Below are 19,742 nucleotides of genomic sequence, written 5' to 3'. Positions count from 1 at the left end.
CCTAACTTGGCTAGCTAAATTTAGTAATCCATTAATATATCTTGACTTTTGTAGTTTTGTTTCTATGGATTAAGGTTTGAATAAAACATATTCAATGTGATAGTATTAAAATAAGTTCATAATTTTCATTAATTAAAAGCCTAATCATTCATGATAAAATTCATCAGTCACATGACACTCTCTCAACTCATCTCATCCAATGATCAAAGTGATAAATATGCTATTTCGTTCTATGATGAGAACTTGCAAGTTTGTGACACCGAAAAAATTTATCCATTAAATTATGTTACTATGTCACACTACATGTATTTTATTTTATTTTTTTTTTTTATTTTTTTATTTTTTTTTTTTGAAAACAAAATAGAATGCGGAGTACATGAAGTGCATATAATAATAACATGCACGGTGTACCACCCTGCAGGTTTAAAAGTAAAAAATTACAAGCTTATAAAAGTAGGTGAATAGAGCTATTATCACATTTGAATACACTAAAGTATGACTGCTAATTTTGCTACGTGACTTCCAATCCATAAAGATGACGAACATGAAAATTAATCCAATCTAGTACTCCGTATGTACTATAATGTAGAACTATTTTAGCCATTATTACCCATTGAGAAGTTAATTAACTTTAGTCAGAGTTACTTGCGTTGGTAATGTAAAGGCGTTGCCTAGAATTATATTTTTTTTTTTGAATAGTTGCCTAGAATTATATACAAGTATATGGTATTTATATTACACATTTATACTTCATCTGTCTCTAAATATAGTTCTCATTTGACTTTTTACGGTCACTAAAACTTGTTATAAAACGTCTATATCTCTATTTTCACATGCGTAAAAATTATAAAAACTTGATATTAATAAAGTATACAATATAACGAATCAAATAAGATCCCACATGAACATATAATCTCTTATAAATTAACGGAAATTTATGGTCAAAATTTTCAAAGTTTAATACAAATAAGTCAAATGGGAACTATATTTAGGGACGGAGGGAGTATGAAGTAAAATACTCCCGCCTATATATACACGAATTGTTTATCTGTATATCTTTTTTTCATTGGCTTTTATTTTCTTACAACATCTTCCTAATAAAAAAAAGAACAAATGGGATTGAAGAGAATATAATGTACTCCCTCCTTCCCTTAATTTTTGCCCCATTGTAAAAATATGAGTCAAAATTTTAAAACTTGACCATGAATTCTCGTTAATTAGTAAGTGATAATATATTCATGTGAAATCTTGTTAGAATCGTCTCATTGTATATTATATAAATATCAAGTTTTTACAATTTTTACGTGTATAAAAATGGAGATATATACGCTTGAAGTCGCGTCTTAAAAACCGTTAAAAGTCAAATGGAGCAAAAAATAAGGGATAGAGGGAGTAATAGAAAAATAATTTATGACTTTATGAGTATGGTAGATCGAATGGGAAAAACAATACTCCCTTCGTTTCTAAAAGAGAGTTATGTTTGTTCTTTTTGGCGTTCTCCTTTAATGTTTACATTTCAATTATTTCTTAAATTATTTTTTACATATTTTCCTCATACATACATATTTTTCATGCACCTATCCTCATTTACCTATTTCCAATACAATATTATATTCATACTTTCAAAGTTAATTTAATATTTGTTTTCTACTTCATTTTATTTTCCTTATTAACCGTGAAAAACCACCAAATGTAACCTATTTTCGGAGGGAGTACATGATATTACTTGTAAATTTTAAATTAAGAACACTAACAAGTAACAACCACCCAACATTAACTCCTTGACAAAAAAGTCCTAGAAAGTCCAAAAGTCACATCACAACACTCGTCATGCATTATATAAACCCAAATACTCCAAATTTGTCATTTCAACCATGACACTATAAAGTTGCCATTCTTCCTCATCTTTCCCAATCCAAATATCCATTCAATCCCTCCCTTTTTTTTTCATCACTTCATATCTAATTCTTTTCCCAAATACTAAAACCTAAATTTAAAAAAAATAAATAAAAAATAAAAAAAAACCATGGAAATTATAAACTTTGTAACAAATGTATTAAGCCAAATACAAATTTCTGATATATTTTTAGCATTACTTGGCTTCTTCATAGTTTCATGCATCCATGAAAAAATCACAAACAAATTAGGGCCCACTTTATGGCCTATTGTTGGCATGATCCCATCTTTTGCCCTTCATTACCAAGAAATTCATGAATGGAACACAAAAGCCTTAGAAAAAAGCAAAGGAAGTTATAGAGTTAGAGGTTTTTTAGGTGGATTTCCAGGAATTATGATTGCTGATCCCATTAAGATTGAATATATACTTAAAACTAAGTTTAAGAATTTTCCTAAGGGTGTGTTCTATAGAGAAAGGTTTCGAGAGCTACTCGGCGATGGCATTTTTAACTCTGATGATGACAAGTGGAAGGAGCAACGCCGGATTGCTACGTCTGAGATGCATACTAGTCGGTTCGTGCAGTACTCTTTGAGGACCATGCAAAGTCTTGTGCATGATAAATTACTTAAGGCATGGTACTTCTTAACCTTTTTTGTACGATTATTATTATTATTATTATTATTATTATTATTATTATTATTATTATTATTATTATTATTATTATTATTATAGTTTAATTTATTGTTATTACTTCATAAGTTCGTATTATTAATGTAGTTGTTGGGTCACTTGGATGGTGGGGTATGAAATTGCACTTTACCTGGCTTATTGATAGCAAGAGCCTTGTTAAAGGGAATATTAGAGATGACTAGTAGGTCGGGTTAGTTTGAGGTTACTTGATTTATATATAGCTATCAGTCTTGGCTCAGACCGTTCTTCCTAGGAAGTGGCCAAGTGGATCGTATATTATCGAACTCCTAATCAAGGTCAACTTAATTAACCGACTTAGGCCAACTTATTAACTAATTTTGTTAGAAAAATTATAAAAATTACATATATGGTCTATGGGCCGGGTCCGGCTGCCTTTCATTCTGGACCATTATTCAAGTGCAATTAGGTTAACACTAGTAGTCTACTAGTCTAGATATAGTGTTATGGAGTATAAATTTAAAATTGGGTACTAAATTATGGTGAAAACTCAAATATTATTGTACAAAATTTGACAATTTTCTAGCACTAATTGATTTTAAACGTATTGAATGAAGCATAGTCTTGTTTACCATCAAATTAGATCTAATAATCTTGACATATAACATTGATTATTTATTTTCTTAATTGAAGGTAATAGAGAAGCAAGTTAACTCATCAAGAGACCATACTATTGACCTTCAAGAATTGTTACTTCGTTTTACGTTCGACAACGTGTGTGTGGCGGCTTTTGGTGTCGATCCTGGTTGTTTAGGCCTCGATTTACCGGACATTCCCTTTGCGAAAGCATTCGAGGATGCAACAGAGTATTCTCTGTTCAGGTTCTTGGTACCAGCCTTTATTTGGAAGACAATGAGATTGTTTAACGTGAGCAAAGAAAAGAAGCTCAAAAATGCCGTACAAATTGTGCACGAATTTGCTGAAACCACAGTAAAAAATCGCAAGGCTGATTTAAATAAGCCCGGTAAATTAGACCGCGATCCTTGTGATCTTTTATCTAGGCTAATCAAAATGCAAGAAAATCAGCTTAGTAAAAACTCTACCCAGAATTTTACTGATAAGTTTCTTAAGGATTTTTGTATAAGTTTTATCCTAGCAGGGCGTGACACAAGTTCCGTGGCATTAGTCTGGTTCTTTTGGCTAGTACATGAACACCCGAATGTTGAGGCTAAAATCTTGCATGAAATTACCGCGATTTTATCTCAAAGGGAGACGAAAGATGGACTAAATGATGTTGTTTTCCAAGCTGAGGAATTGGACAAAATGGTGTACTTACAAGCTGCATTATCCGAGTCTCTTAGACTTTACCCTTCGGTACCAATTGACTTTAAACAAGCTAAGGAAGATGATGTTTTTCCGGATGGTATGAAAATTCCAAAGGGTCATAGAGTCTTGTATCATGTGTACGCGATGGGGAGGCTGAAGTCGATTTGGGGTGAAGATAGCTCGGAATTTAAGCCGGAAAGATGGTTCAAAGACGGAGAATATGCAAGTGAAAATCAGTTCAGATATGTTGTGTTCAATGCTGGTCCGCGGCTTTGTGTTGGGAAGAAATTTGCTTATACACAGATGAAAATGGTGGCTGCTTCAATTCTTCTAAGATATAAAGTCAAGGTTGTTAAAGGTCAAGTTATAACTCCTAAGGTTACTACTACTCTTTATATGAAGCATGGTTTATCAGTTACCTTTGAGCCTAGGCAACTTGTAGGTAAATGAGACTAGTACTTTGAGCTCAAAGTTTATTATTTTAAAGTTGCTCTTAAATGTAAAGCATTATAATAGTATGATACTATTGTTTTTTTTTTGTTTTTTTGTTTTTTTGTTTTTTTTTTTTTAAAGAATTGAGATCTAAAGATTCACTAGGAGATCGGATAAACTCAGACAACAGTGGAGGTGAGCCGAGGCTTGAACCTTTGGCTTGTAGGTGAAAACTTGTGTGAAAAATGCCTTTCTTATAATGGTAAATGTATGATATGTCCAATTGTGATGTTTTTATTAATGTATATGAAATCTAGAAAAAAGATGGTTACAAATTTATCCTTTATACATGTAGTAAATATTACAGTAGCTTATTTGGAAGAGTTCTTGTTAGTTCTCAAAATTTTGAGAACCAACTACCAGTCTACTACCTAGCTCAACAGTGCAAAGTCCAAATACACAACAAAGCTTCACCTACTACTTTATATGTTACAATGTTACGTCTCACACTTCATCCCACAACACGAAGATGGACATCGATCTTTCGGGTCCATACGTTCTATAATTGGTTACCTTTTAAGAATATATACTAATCATACGAGTATAATATACGTATACGTTAAACGAGTGTCAGATAATACTTCACGTATAAAAAAGACTTTCAATAAAAAAAAAAAAAATGTACAAAACTTTTCATTGACTACTTTATTTACATATAATTCACTTTTTACTTTAGACTCAGTTCGTTTCCTATCAAGAACCATGGAGCTTGAATAGTTTGGATGTGACGTTATACTATGTCGATTGTCCAAATTTAAGTATATAATCTCATACTTCCTTTGTTTTAATAATATTGCAACAAGGATAAAATTAAACATCTCAAAGCTTATTTTACATTTTAAATATCTATAATTGTATAAGAGTAAAAAAAATTTTTTTTAAAAAAAGGCTGATATTATGAATGTATTTTATAAGACGAATCTAACATGATCTCAAATGACTATATTTTACTTAACATATAAATCATATTATATGATCAAGTAAGACCGATAAATAATATAAAAGTTCAATTATTACAATAATATTTAATTGAAGGAAGTATATAATAATACCCAAATAATATGCATTGTTGTTATAATATGTAAAAATATGCATCGTGGTGGCTTTGTACACTAATGTCGACCGTCGACATAAGCAATAATAAAGAATCTTTTTATCAATTGAATATTCGAAATCCCTTTTTGTGAGTCCAAAGGTGGGCCATATGATGTGTTCATGCTTTATTTCTTCTAAACCGATAATCCATTTTTTATTTATATATCAATTTATAATGGATCCTTTTTGTTTTTGGTTTAAGGTTGGCCCATACTCGTATAGGATTTTGGTTAGAGGATGGATAAGGTTTTTACATGATCTTCCATATTTATTAAATTTAATTATTTTTACTCTATTTAAAAAAATACTAAAAAAAAGTTATAATAATAATAATAATAATAATAATAATAAAATAAAAAATAAATAAATAAATAAATAAAAAGAGAGAAATATTAATGTGGACTTGTGGAGTCAGTTACAACAACTTTAAGTTGGGGCTTCTGCGGTTGGGCTTCACTGGTATAGTTGTATGGGCCTAAGATGAATGTTGCTCAACATCTTGCTTATTTACTATTATTTTTTTTTTTAAAGCCTCTTGCTTATTTATTTTGTTTAGATTATTTAAACCTTTTTTTTAATAGTAAAAGTAGTTTATTAATAAAAAGTCATAGAAAATTTACAAAATCTGCACTTTTTTGGTATGGCTAGCTAGCAAGCTGACACACACCAAGACAGTAACCGGGTAATCCTTGACCGACCGAATAACCCCTAACTGAGTAATCTCTAGCCAAGTAATTCTTGACCAAGTAATCCCTAACTAAGTAACCTCTGACCGACCGAGTAACCCCTGACCGAGTAATCCCAACCACACCGAGTGGCTAGCCACATATGAAAATTTGTATATATTTGAATTTAGCAGATACATAACATATAGAATCAAATAAAGGCATCATATAAACTACGATCATTAAGTAGACTTTGCATTGTGAAACATCTCCCGCTTACATCACATAAATATACAACTTTTTAGGAGAGACAAAATAATGATTTGTTGTAACTGTGAGGATGATTTACATCTAATTAATCAGACAAGAAATTGATAAATTTTGCGATCCCGTATTATTATTTACCAATGAAACAATTCCACAACAATCTATCAATGCAAGAAATCAGCAAAACTTCCCTCAAAAGAGAAGAAAACTATAATTTGTATCTTTGAAAGGAGAAAAAATCCTTGAAAGTGAAAAACTTTGTCTTTCGAGGGAGGAGAAAGTTCATCTTGGAAGAGGAATGTATATTATAAACCTAAAAACAAACAAAAGTAAAAGAGAAAATCACGCAAGAAACAAAGGTTGGGATTTTTCACCAATAAAAACCGATGGAAGTCCCTCTAAAAGTCAATAATGTAGATTAGGGTTTTAGAGAGGAGAGAGGAGAAGAAGTTTAGATTATTTAACTAGATTACTTTGAGTATAATTTTGTTTGAAATGGAAATTATTACAACAAATTTTTTTTTTTATTTGTTTGCTTATTATGTCCATTATTTGCTCCATAATCTATCATAGTTGAAATTCTTATTTTCTAATTTATACAGATCGAGTATATGTCAAGGTTTTTTTTTCTTTTTTTTTTTTTTTGGTAATGGGCACCACCTCTTTACCTCGAGTTGTATAATATAGATTTAATATTTCCTTAGAATTTTTTAAAAGATTAGCGGTAAAAGTTTTTGAAATTTTTATTACTCGTAATACATAATTAAAGATATTGATAATCAAAATTATGATAAAAGTCAAAGTGTAGAAGATATTTGGAACACATTAATAATTTGTATGCGACTATGTTAGAATATGTTAAGCTGGCCAACAGATACGGCCACCAGCTAAGGAGCTCTAATACTCTAATAGGATCTAATATTGCTCCTATAATATCTAACGTCGTTGATTAAACAACCTCACTTAATCTAAAAGTTTGACAAATGGCGAAATTAAATAAAAGAGAAGATTAAAAATAATTAGAGAGGATGCATTATTACACATTTACACGTTTACAAATGAATCAATCTAAGTCAAATTAAAAGTGACGCGCACCACACTCATATTAGATAATACACGTTTTTGAATTCAATACTAAGTCACAATTAATAAAAACAAAATTACTTTTTCATACAATTACACTATTAAAAATTATGTTGGATAGTAGCTAGCTCGTTGTGTAACTTCAACACCAAGGTGTGAAAACGGCGTATAAATATACGAATCCCATTCTTTTTATTTGTATAGTTTTGACTTTTAAATTTGTTAAAAAAACTCAAGTTAAAACATTGATCATTACTTGTATTTTTTGGTGTTCTACCCGGTTTACCCTTTAGGCTAATTCGAGTTCGGGGATCAGTTTCGGGTGATTAGGTTGCAGTTCCCTTCCGATTGTTGTTGCGTAGGATCGAACACTAATCCTCCCTACTAAGTGTAGTCTCAATCACCACTACACCAACAACCAATTGGTATCATTACTTGTATCTGTTTGTATGGTGAGAATCTTATTTTTATGAATGTATGAACCATATAAAAGTTGATTGTTGCTTTATTCGTGATGAGTTGCGTGTTAGTAGAAAATATTTCCCCGGTAAATGTTAGTATATGTTCCTACTAGTTATCAATTGGGAGATATTCTGACAATGTTGAGTTCTTGGTTGTCAACAAAAAATTTAGAATTTTGTTACACCATCGGACATTCGTAATTTACATGTTCCAATTTGAGGAGGTGTATGAGGATATACTTTTGTAGCTGTGTATGTGTCCTAGAAATCATAGATGTTAATATTTTGTTCTTTCTTAGATGACCAATTGAACATATTACCCTATTTACATCATTTACGTAGTATAATGTACTATGTACTATAATTACTTTATAATTTAAGAAGTTCGTACGAATGCAACATCTTATAGTTCAACGCCGGGGTTCTTCGCATAGCTTGTTACTCCGAATAACTTACTTCTATAAGCCAAGTTTCAGCCGGAGAGATGAACAATTTAAGACCTATTAGCAAGAAGCTTAGGCTTTTTACAAGCATTGATAAGTTTAAAACCATATACAAGGTTATAAATTAGCCCCGTAACGATTTAAGTACACACATGACATGATGGCAGGCAAGGTAGAATAGCCACTAATTGTTTCCAAATACTTTAGTAAACATCTTTCGACGTAACCTCATTTTCTACACGGTACCTATTTACATAGCAAGGCAAGAAGCCAAGAAAAATGGAAGTATACAAGGCTCGAAAATGACCAGACTTAGCACCTCAATTATTGAAAGCTGCCTTATCACTTACTTTGTACATTGTACTAAGATCGATCCTTGAAGATTGCACAAGCAGTGTAATCTTCCTACACCGGGTAAAATGAGAATTACAGCTGACCTGAGAATCACAGCAGTCTGGCTCTTTTCAGGCTTTTAGGTCATCCATAGGAGGATAAGATGTCTTCTTTCTTCCACTTAAGCTACGGACATAAGCCAATCTTGGAAAGCAGCCATGTGAAAATCTCCCTTGTTTTTCTTTTACGTGCACATGATCATCAACAGGATCACTGCTAGATACATAGCGCAAACCAGATGGGGCTCTAGTTGGTGGTTTTGGTGGCAAATCTAGAAATGGAGTTAGGCCTACATCTCCACGCTCTCTCATGCTTTCTTTAAAAAGATCAAGAAGTTTCTTGCTCTTAGTTGGTGGGTTAGTTGTTGAGGATGTAACTGAATTAGGACCAACCACTTCTTCAGAAAAGGATCCAGTTGCTTGAGTGGTAGATGAAAAGCTCCGGCGAGCTAAGGGACTGCTTCGAGATTGGTATGATGCTGCATCAGGGAAAATAACCCTCAAAAATACTGTCTTTTAAAATCGAACCTTCAGATTATTACTCGCATGTAGAAACTCATACTCAATAGAGAACAATATTAAGTAGTATCTCAAAAGTGAAATGATGAACATCAAAAATGATATTAAAATGCCACTAATAAAAATAGTATTCGCATGCTAAAATAAAAGAGAGTAGTTTTAATAGTATGACATGAGCAGACAAAGAATGAGAAACACATCCTGATATTGTCACACTTACCACTACGCATATGTTTTTTGCCTTCAAAAACAGCCCTACTAACTTGTGGGGAGAATACTCTGCTAAGTCGAGGAGTTCCATCATGATGGGCAGGAGTACTGCCCCGAGAAGGAGTGAAATCTGCATATTTATCATACAAGTACAAGAATTAAACTCAAAACCGCTAAAAATATGCAAATTGACAACCACTTCAAGAACCATAAGTGTAACTGGGTTTCTATTAATCTATCCCCATAACTTTTTGCATACCAGTCATGGCTATCAACCAATGTTCAAGCACCAAACCATAATATTGTTAACTTTTAACTAACATTAAGATATTAATGTATTATCCTTCTTTCTTTCCTAGATGTAAGTCTTAGCTCATGTTTCTTTTATCTAGCTCTGGGTCAATAACTATCAATTTTTAACTCAGATGTGTTTTTTAATACTATTTTTGGTTTTGTTCTCATAAAAGAAAGAAGGTCTCGAGGTTTTATACTGCTCAATGGATTTCCCGGGCAAAGTTTGCAGCATGGAAATTTATTTCTCAACTAAACCACCCTAGCCCCCAGGCCTTCCAAAAGGTCCCCTACACCCTTGTTCTCTTTGGTAACCAAAGTCGATGCATCTTGGTCAGAAATACTTATAGAGCAGGACAAATGTCATTTCATTCCTACGCTTTAGAGTGGAAGATAGAATTCAGATGGTTTATGGAGTTGGGAGATTATATTCATTCTAGTGAGCTGATTAACTTGATATAGGATTGCAGGACACATAAGGATATAAAATTCAATTTGAGGGAAAGAAATCAATCTTGATGGCAGATGTTGAGACTATGAGCACAAAATAATAGAATATGGGACGTCTTAACATTTGGTATTTCCCCCTACTATTGTAAAGAAGGTCATGAAGCTGATCTATATATCTGTAGAAACAACATACAACTGAAACTCATGGAAATTGGCAGAGAACACAACTGCAGAAAATATGATAGTAACTCTTCTCATTACCTCCATTCACACTATGAAAATCATCATCACAATCCGAGTCTAGCCAACCTTGAGTGTCATAAAAGGTTTCATCTTTGCTGCCTGTTAATGGAAGGAAATAGTGAGTTCTATATTCTGAGAAAAATCATTAGCACGGAAAAAATTCTCATCCTCATCTAGAACAGAGAATTTTTAAGCACTCTTATCAGATAATATTAACTACAGGTCAATGTACTATGTATAACATTAGTTATGAAAATAGTTTGTGTTGCATAATGAAGAAAACAATTGCCACACATTAATAAACTAGTTGTAGTAACCTTGATTCATTCTCCTTTCTATGTCAAAACATGTGCCTGTACTGCCCTACTAAATATGAGTAGCAAGTACGGAATAGTAAGTAATGCTGATTTTCCTAGGAAAGCAAGCGTGATAAAAATTCCATTGATCCTTGAAAAGAAGAAATACAGTCGTCACAAATCACAATTTTCGCAACTTTATTATATTGGTTTCATGTTAGAAGACTGTGTAAGCCACAATATTAAAAGCAGGTTGAATTTAGACCGAAGCCATTAAAAACTATATGCTCATGAAACAACCAAGGTCATAGCACATGGGAAGAGGGAGCTCAACATCTTAAACACAACAATTCACACACACCAAAACATAGAGTTCCAAGAAAAATCGACTACTAGCAAGTAGCAACATACTAAAAGGGTAATAGGAATTTATAATTAGATTATTCACCCGTAACATAGGGTAATATATTGACTCGAATTGGGTAATAGATGTTCGAAAAAAAATAAGGTTCTTCCCCGCCCCTCTTATAGGGTAATAGATCGACCCGAAATGGAGGTAACAATTCCCCATTTCTACACTTCAATGCTAAACAAATATGGAGGGCCATATTAGAACACAGAGTCAATGAGTCTACCATACATCACCTTACCCGTCAAACATGTACAAACAAGCGAACAACTTATATGTTACGCCTATAGTAACAGAAAAATTTAATACTTCGTATATTTTTAATAGTAATTTTTTCTTGGGTAAGTATAAGATAAATGACTCAACCCCTCCACAACTACCAATCCGACCTTCACAAGTCATAGCCATGGAGGGGTGAAGGAAGGATAAGTGAATCTCCACCACCAACTAATTACTAATCCACCATTTGATCAAGTCTGGCTTGATATGACAGAACTCTAACATAATCAATACAATTATCATGATCAATCAAGTATAATTAGCCCAATACTAAGAAGCCAAAAAGCAGAAAAAATCTATTGTCACTAAAAGTTATTAATAGCACTAAATAATAAAAAGTACTATCATTAAGAAACAAAAAGAAAGCAATAATTAAAAATAATAGCGGACATAATTCAATCAAGTGTTCGTCCTCATATCAAAACGAATAAACGATCAATCTCAACTCCCAGATCATCAACAGCTACCACAAACTAAAAAACATAAAATAAAACCCATAAATTATACAAGTACTCTTTTTTTTTAACTCGCTAGTACCCTTTAAAGTGATTAGAAAAGGTAAACGGACAAAGTTATTAAATTTACTTATAACCCCAGTAACTAAACCTTCTCTTTTCCCGAGGTTTAATGGGTACAGTCAGTTAATTTGTTCGTTTACCTTCTATAATCATCGAACATGATTCATAGAACATAAAAAAAAACAATTGATAAGGCAAAATAAGAAAGTAAGAGATGAATTACCACCAATACTGCGAAGACTTGAAATAGAATTAAAGGGAGAAATACGGGATTTACGATTAAAGGAGACAAATTGAGGGTCAACATTGGTGGGTTTATCTTTGATTGGAGTGGGTGGCATCGAAGAATCAGGAACAACAGAAATTTGATCAACTTTAGAAGACCCAGAATTTTTGTGGAAAGATGATACACATGATCCCATATTATAACAAAATTATGAAGAATATAAGAGAGAGAAAGAAGAAAGACGTGCGAAGCAGATGAAGAAGAAGGAGAGAGAAAGAGGAGTGACAGAGAGATGACAGAGTTAGGAGTAGGAGTAGAATAGGGAATTAGTGGGTAGTCATACATGGAATTGGAGGGAGAGAAGCATGGAAATTGGGGTCCATATTATAGTATTGTTAAATGTTAATAGGAGTACGATTTAATAATGTGTTTTTGGCGTGTTTGATTGATTGACGACTCCCATGTTTATGAAAAACCAAAATAATTTAATGACTCTTTCTTCCCTCTACTCCTCTTCTTTGCTGAAAATTCTTATATGCGCCACTCGGTTACGCGGGTGCTCTAGACTCTAGAGGTAGATATATCTAAAGATGGCACTGTATTAGTTTGTAGCACAACTGTGTATGTTGGGTAGTAGATTAGTCGGGGTCTCAATTTTCTTGAAGAAGCACCATATGGGGTTCGTGGTACAACACCATTGACATAACATAAGACTGTATATGTCGAATAGTAGATTGGGTTAGGACGGAGAAGCATGATATGAAACGAGTCGCTACTACATGCTAAACTTGGCTTATGTATGACAAGTGACACCTGACGCATGAGTTTGAGTCATGCTTGGGTCACTCTTAATAATTTCGACATGACACGTAGCAAGTGGGTGGCAAAAGAGGCATTTATTTTCATTAGAAGCAGGGCATAAGTTTGTTGCAATTGCATTCGTAATAACATTTGTCCACTTCCAACCCATACTTTCGTGGTATAATCTATTAGTTGCAAATGCTCATGATATGAGCAAAACACATTGGCTTCTCTATAAGCATGCCTAAAGCTGAAAAAATCACAACAATCACCTAAAAATATAATATTTCTAAGTGTGACACCCAAGTAAAACCCATCAACCATCTATCCTTGATCTCAATTTATTAATTACAATCCTATTATCACTTTTCAGGTCGATCTATTGCATAGTAGAGAGCTATATTCAAACCAAAAGTTGCTGCAAAATCCTATGCAACATCTACTAGATATATAGTGCATGAACCCGTGAGTGCAAAAATAAGCAATCTCCAAATAAGCAAAAATATCAATCACACTACTTTCAAAGAGTAAAAAAAAAGTAATACAAAATAACAATAACAAAGTTGGGCAAAAAATACACATACCAATATGTACACTCCAATGCATATAAGATTAGTAAGAATGTTTTCTTATATATTAGAAATATTACGCCTAAAACTCAATCGGTATTATTCTTCATACTTCTTTTGTTCTTTTTTTCAAAGAACTACTTCCTTTGTTCTTTTTTACAATTTTACTTGACAGTTTTCAGTTATCATGATTTTTAATGGATATTGTTTCGGGGTTTTCTGATGTCCTGCGGGAGAGTTACAATTCTGAGACTGGAACCGGACGTCTGTACCTGCAAAACAAACGGATGCTCCGGATGATTGGAGATCCGCCTCCGACGGTCAAGTTAGTACTTGATTAAGGAGTAATTAATGCGGAAATTAAAGTGATTGGGTCTCTCTAGGTGAGAGTATTTAATGTGCGTAATCTGCGTCATCCCCCTTAATGAAGATTAAGGGAGGTATTTATAACCTCGGGAAACGTGCCAATCTAGGTTTAGGTTAACCTTGGGCTGATTGGGCTTCCCTCGGAAGTTGGGCCTAGGTGGCCGACTTCTCCATTAGGCATGAAGTATGCCACGTGTCATGACATAATAGGTCCAGGGTGGACGAATAAGCGTGTGCCACGTGGCAAGCCCTGAGAGGTCCAACTGGGGGACACTTGGCAGGACCTGATTGGCCCACGTGGCGCATTCCGATTGGTGGGAGCAAAATCCCCTAATCATTTGCCCCTCACAGGTGGCACGTGACTGGTCACGTGTTACCTGTGACAGGTGTCGCCCTGTAACAGGCGACGGCCTGCTACAGGTGTCACTCGGCGAAAGGCCGAGAGATTCTCCCGCCAAAATCTTGAATTCTGGAAGTGACCCTTCGCCTTCTCACTTCGCCTATATAAAGGAGTGTTGACTTCGGTCATTTTCACACTTGAGAACTTTGTGAGAGAACATTCGGACCCCTGAACTTGCTCTGACATTTTGGACCTTTTCCGCCTACCGCCCGCTCTGACAAGCCGACTGCAAAGGATTTTCAGAACTTCATCAATCGTCACTCGTTCAGGTAACCGTCGGTTCTCTTACTCTTAATTTTCTCTTTACTTTATTCTTTTTTGAAATGGCACCACGGAAGCACACGACACGACCTAGGTTAGTGATCAGCCGGTCACCGGGGACGGCTGAATCTAGGACTAGGAGTGCCGCCTGCCCTTTTCTGGACCCATCTTTGCCCTTTATACAAAGTCCGACTGTATCTGTGTCTATGTATAACATGATGGCCAGAACAAAAAAGACTGCCAGGATCTCAAACTCAGACGGCTTCTCCCACAGGGTGCCGATTAGTGAAACATCTGACCAGGCGCCAGATGTGGAAGTGAAACAAATCGGCTTGAAAGCCGGCAGTTATGAGGGAGGAGTCAAAGTGACCCCTTCCCATTTTACAGTTGACAATTCTACATTCTCTCCTGCTCCTTTTAAAGGAGAGGAGGCGGGCCCCTCCGGGAGAGGGGAGGAGTCGTCCTCTTCGGACTCGTTAGAGGACGAATCCGAGTCTAGCTCTTCTGGCCATGCTTCTCTGGACACAGAAGAGAAAAACAGTCGTCTACAAGAGGCGAGGCTTTCTCACGTAGTTGAGAAGGGGGACGATTGGGCGGAGCCATCCGCCTCTCACCGAGAGCAAAATACCCCCTACTACTGCACGGTACCTCGGGGCCGGATCACGGCCATGCAAGAGAAAGTGGGGAGCTTTATCGCAAACCACACAATGGGCCCCGGCTTTTTAGTGTTCGTGCCGGATCCAGAAGACACAGTCGTCTGGCCGGCTGGTACCAGTTATGATGGCGCCTGCTTTGGCTGCTACGAGGCGGCCATCAAGGCTGGGCTGCGCTTCCCACTACATCCGGCTGTTCAGCGGATCTTGGATGGGTATGAGTTGGGGTTATGGCAGTTAGCCCCAAACTCCTGGGTCAACGTACTCGGCTATGTGGCCGGGTGCGAACTGCACGGGGTGGAGCCGAACTTCGAGGCTTTCGCCCACATGAACTACCTCAGCCGGACCCCTAAGGCAGGTGGTACCGGCTGGTATCAATTGACGAGCCACAGGGGCTACCTCATGACAAGAGGTAAAGCAAACAAATGGAAGGACTGGCGGAGCACCTTCCTTATCATTGAGAGTTCAGATACAGAGCTGAACAAGCGCTTCAACAGGTGGAACAAGAATCCGCCCCTTCTTGCAGGCGGCCGCAGCATGCCGCCTGTTCCCCCCAAGGCTAAGAAAGAGATCCTAGATAAAGGACTCTTCAAAGTAGAGTCGAAGGTGAACTCTACTTCAGGGGTACGAGAGCAAGTACCCCTGCACTGCGTCCCGAGCTTCAAATGGCTCTACGACGAGTACTTTTTGGCCGCCTGTGGCCTCAGCAGTCGGTGCTCAAGAGGTAGCCGGCCTGTCGAATACTCTGTTGTTCCGTGCATTTCTTGTTATGACTTTTATTAACTTTGCTATTTGTTTTTGCAGCGGACGCCATGAGCAAAATTACCGCCTCCAAGACTGCGGCGGCCATGTTGCGGGCCTCCATTATGCAACAGTCTTCAACCGACTCCCCCAACAAGGGGGCACCCTTGGTGGGCTTCGAACCTTTCACTCTTTTTGGAGTTGTGTTTATGCATATACTGACTCTTTTCTTCTTTTTTAGACGGGCGCTCCAAGAGCTTCTTCTTCCCAACAGCCGGACCCCAAGGCCCGGAGGACGACTGTTGCGAGCTCTCCTGGTTCTGCCAGGAAATATGCGGCGGCTGAGAAACAGCCGGCCACTCCATCTAAAACTCCAACTGGACCACCTAGAAGTATGAAATCGTCCTTGTAAATTTTAGACTTGCTCCCTTCTTTACTAGGTCTAATCCGTTTGTTTATGCTTGATGCAGCCGGCCCTCAAGAGCCTGACTTGGTCGAGGTGGCCAAGTCTATGATCAAGGTCGTTCCTCCAGCTGAAAGGGAGGCGGTCAGGGGTGTCGGCACCCTTGACCTAGACGGGATTGTAGGGGTCCTTGCTGAGGTATACTTAGCATATTTTTGAGTATTTGAATTCCAGGACACCTGTTTTCTTTTTTGTTTGGAAACTGACGCCTGTTCCCTTTTTACTTAGGCCCTGCTCCGAGTGAACGGCCTTTGCAAGCCGCTTGACCGGAAGAACAAAGAGGTAAAGGCTGCCAAAGCTATGGCCGCCTCTGACTGTGATAAGGCGATGTTTCAAATTTCCCAAAATGAAGTTCTGACAATTGATATTCTTTATTATCAGGCGTAGGCTACCGCCGCTATCTGGGCTTAGTTAGAGGCGGCCCAGAAGAGGAATAGCAAGCTGGAGGCGACCATCAACAACCTCAAGGCCGAGCTGAGACCTCTTCGCCAAAAGATGTCCTCATACGAAACCTTGGAGAAATCCTTGGCGAGCGTAAAGGAACGCCTGGTGACCCAGGAGAAGAGTCTTACTCAGGAGCTCTCGGAAAAGGCCGAGCAAGAAAAGAAAGAGCTGGTCCGGGAGATGATGGAAGACTCTGCTCAAATCCAGCGCATGACTTGGGGCCGCCTCTTCCCCAATGCCGACTTTGCCTCCTGGGAAAAAACGTACCGCCAGTGTTCTGATAGATATAATCAAGAGATCCTGGCGGCTGCTGAGGAAGAGGCGTTGGAGGAGGAGGAGCAGCCGGTAGTGGCGCTTGTGTCGCTTGGGGGTAATGCATCGAAGAAGGATGCAGCTGAAGCCGAGTCCAGCAAAAAGAGTGTTGACCAGGCGGCAACTGCTAATATTGAAGATCTGCCCCCTTCATAATCTTTATGTCTTCTTTCCACGGCTTGTGTGCCGTTTGTTTGTATTTACCCGGCCAGGGGGGCGGGGCTCTGAATATTTTGCCGGTCTTTAATGACCGGCTTCCTTTTAATGAATATTTTTGTTTTGCTTCAAATTTGTTTAAGTATTGAATATTCTGATATCCAATTGTACACTATACCGACTGTTTTACATGGCCGATAGTTGCAGACAGGTACGGATAGTTAGTCACGCCGCCTATGCCCCTGGACGACTGGTTGTCTGTTTCCAGGCTAGACGATCAGTTGGCCATTTATCCAATCGGTATTCGAACCATTTTAAAGACTGGATCCCCTTTAGGCAGGCGGTCCTGTCATTTGTAAAATTAACCAAGTAGGAAAGTGGTTTCCTACTTGTCATGTTTTTAGGCTAGAGACTTTAGGCCGTCTTGGCCGACTGTTCCCCGCCACATTTAATCTAGTGTGAACAGATGCTGTATGGACACCTTTTTGTTTCATACTAAATTTTTAAGGAGTGACCAGGTAAACATGATTGTTACCTAGTCACTGAGTAGTAGAGGTATCAAGCGGTTGGTACCGGTTGCCTCTTTATTCGCCAATGTTTGTTGGCTATTAACTCATAAAATACCAACTGTTCTTATCCCAAGTAGTTCAGTCGGTCGGTTGACCCGGATGGTTACTGCGAACACTTGCTTGACGTGTTTAGTCAGTTTAAGTGAGAGATATCCTTGTCCGGGAAACGGCTACGTGGTTGTCTTGTTTAGACAGTCGTATAGGGGCCGTGTAATGATTTTATAGAACAATGTTCCACCCAAAAGGGAGCTGCTCTCTGCGACGAATTTCATCCTGATGGATGCCGTCGGACGCCTGCTATAACGTTGGGACAGGTCGAATTGAATTTTTATATTTTGATCAGTTGGCTTGACGCCTGGTCTGATCATTTTAGCCATGAGCCTTTGATAGTTCTTGGTGAACTGTATTATGGGAGAGTAGCCGGTTGAGTGAAACAAGCGGCGTGCCCCTCTTAAGTAAGAATAAAAATTAAACATGGAGAGTAGCCGACTGTTTGTCAGTAGGCATGCCCCTCTTAAGTAAAAATGAAAACTAAGTATGGAGAGTAGCCGACTGTTTGTTAGTAGGCATGCCCCTCTTAGTACAAAATTGAATGAAACAACAAACTTTTATAAAGTAGCCCTTGACTATTTACATCATTCAAAAGAAATATTTCTTAAGATTATCTACATTCCAAGTTCGAGGCAACGGTTGGCCGTCTGGTGTTTCCAGACGGTAGGTACCGTCCCTGACCTCTTCACAGATTCGGTAGGGTCCTTCCCAGTTGGGAGTTAGTTTGCCAGGCTCATTAGCCCTACCAACTACTTCCATTTTTCTAAGTACAAAGTCCCCCACTTTGAGTGGACGCCTGTGTACTTTCAGGGAGTGAGTCTAATGCCAGGCGCATGGCTTCCCAGTTTGCCTCTTCGTCATATAACATTACTCGAAGAGTCGGCTCGTAGTGTTCTATTGGAAGAACAGCTTCCGCACCATAAGTTAGGAGGAATGGAGTTTCTCCAGTCGCCCCTTTTTCAGTCGTCCTAATGGCCCAGAGAACATGTGGTAATTCATCCGCCCATAGGCTGCCTACTCGTTCAATCTTTTTCTTGAGACCGTCTGAGATGATTTTATTAAAGGCTTCTACCTGGTCGTTTGCTTGTGGACGGCCGACAGGTGCAAAGTAGTGTGCAATTCCTTGGTCACCCAACTAGCTTTTGAGAACAGGCGTCTCAAATTGGGGACCATTATCAAAGACCATAGACATGGGAACCCCGAACCGAGTGATGACATTTTTCCAAATGAATGAAATTACATCCTTCGTCTTGATTCCCTTTACAGCCTCCGCCTCTACCCATTTAGTGAAGTAGTCGACTGCAAAAAGTATGTACCTCCTTCCGCCTGTAGAAGGCGTATATGGACCTAGAATATCCATGCCCCACTTAGCAAACGGTAGTGGGCTATGAATTGTAGTGAGGTCAGTAGCCGGACGGTGAATTAGCTTGCCAAACCTTTGGCACTTGTCACATTTTTTCACCATCTCCATTGCATCTGCTTCTAAAGTAGGCCAAAAGTAGCCCTGCCGCCTTGCCCGTTGAGCAAGCGTCCTACCGCCTATATGGGAAGCACAGTAACCAGAGTGAAGATCATCTAGTATCTCTCGCCCCTTTTCTGGAGTAACACACTTCAAGAAGGGTAGAAGGTACCCCCTTTTGTGAAGTTCTCCCTTTATCATTTCAAAACTGGTTGCTCGTTTTTTCAGTGCTGCCGCCTGTTGATGATCATCCGGCAGGGTACCGTTTGTCAGATATGCCCTGATTG

General features: G+C 37.6%; 2 protein-coding genes across 2 annotated transcripts; one reads left to right on the top strand and one right to left on the bottom strand.

Moving 5' to 3' along the window:
- The first annotated feature begins 1,821 nt into the window (after positions 1–1,821).
- Positions 1,822–4,649, top strand: LOC110709856 (cytochrome P450 86B1-like). The gene is made up of 2 exons (XM_021888121.1): positions 1,822–2,527; positions 3,239–4,649. The coding sequence occupies exons 1-2, from the start codon at positions 2,027–2,029 to the stop codon at positions 4,319–4,321; spliced, it is 1,584 nt and encodes a 527-aa protein (XP_021743813.1). The 5' UTR covers positions 1,822–2,026; the 3' UTR covers positions 4,322–4,649.
- Positions 4,650–8,419: 3,770 nt separating this feature from the next.
- Positions 8,420–12,704, bottom strand: LOC110709886. The gene is made up of 4 exons (XM_021888149.1): positions 12,208–12,704; positions 10,501–10,581; positions 9,509–9,628; positions 8,420–9,248 (listed from the first exon to the last, which is right to left on the bottom strand). Exons 1-4 carry the CDS (start codon positions 12,404–12,406, stop codon positions 8,842–8,844), a joined length of 807 nt encoding a protein of 268 aa, XP_021743841.1. The 5' UTR covers positions 12,407–12,704; the 3' UTR covers positions 8,420–8,841.
- Between the last annotated feature and the right edge of the window lie 7,038 nt (positions 12,705–19,742).

The sequence above is a fragment of the Chenopodium quinoa genome, unplaced genomic scaffold, assembly GCF_001683475.1.
Source record: "Chenopodium quinoa cultivar QQ74 unplaced genomic scaffold, ASM168347v1, whole genome shotgun sequence".
In the NCBI taxonomy this organism is placed as follows: Eukaryota; Viridiplantae; Streptophyta; class Magnoliopsida; order Caryophyllales; family Amaranthaceae; genus Chenopodium; species Chenopodium quinoa.
This window is presented reverse-complemented; position numbering and strand designations above follow the sequence as displayed.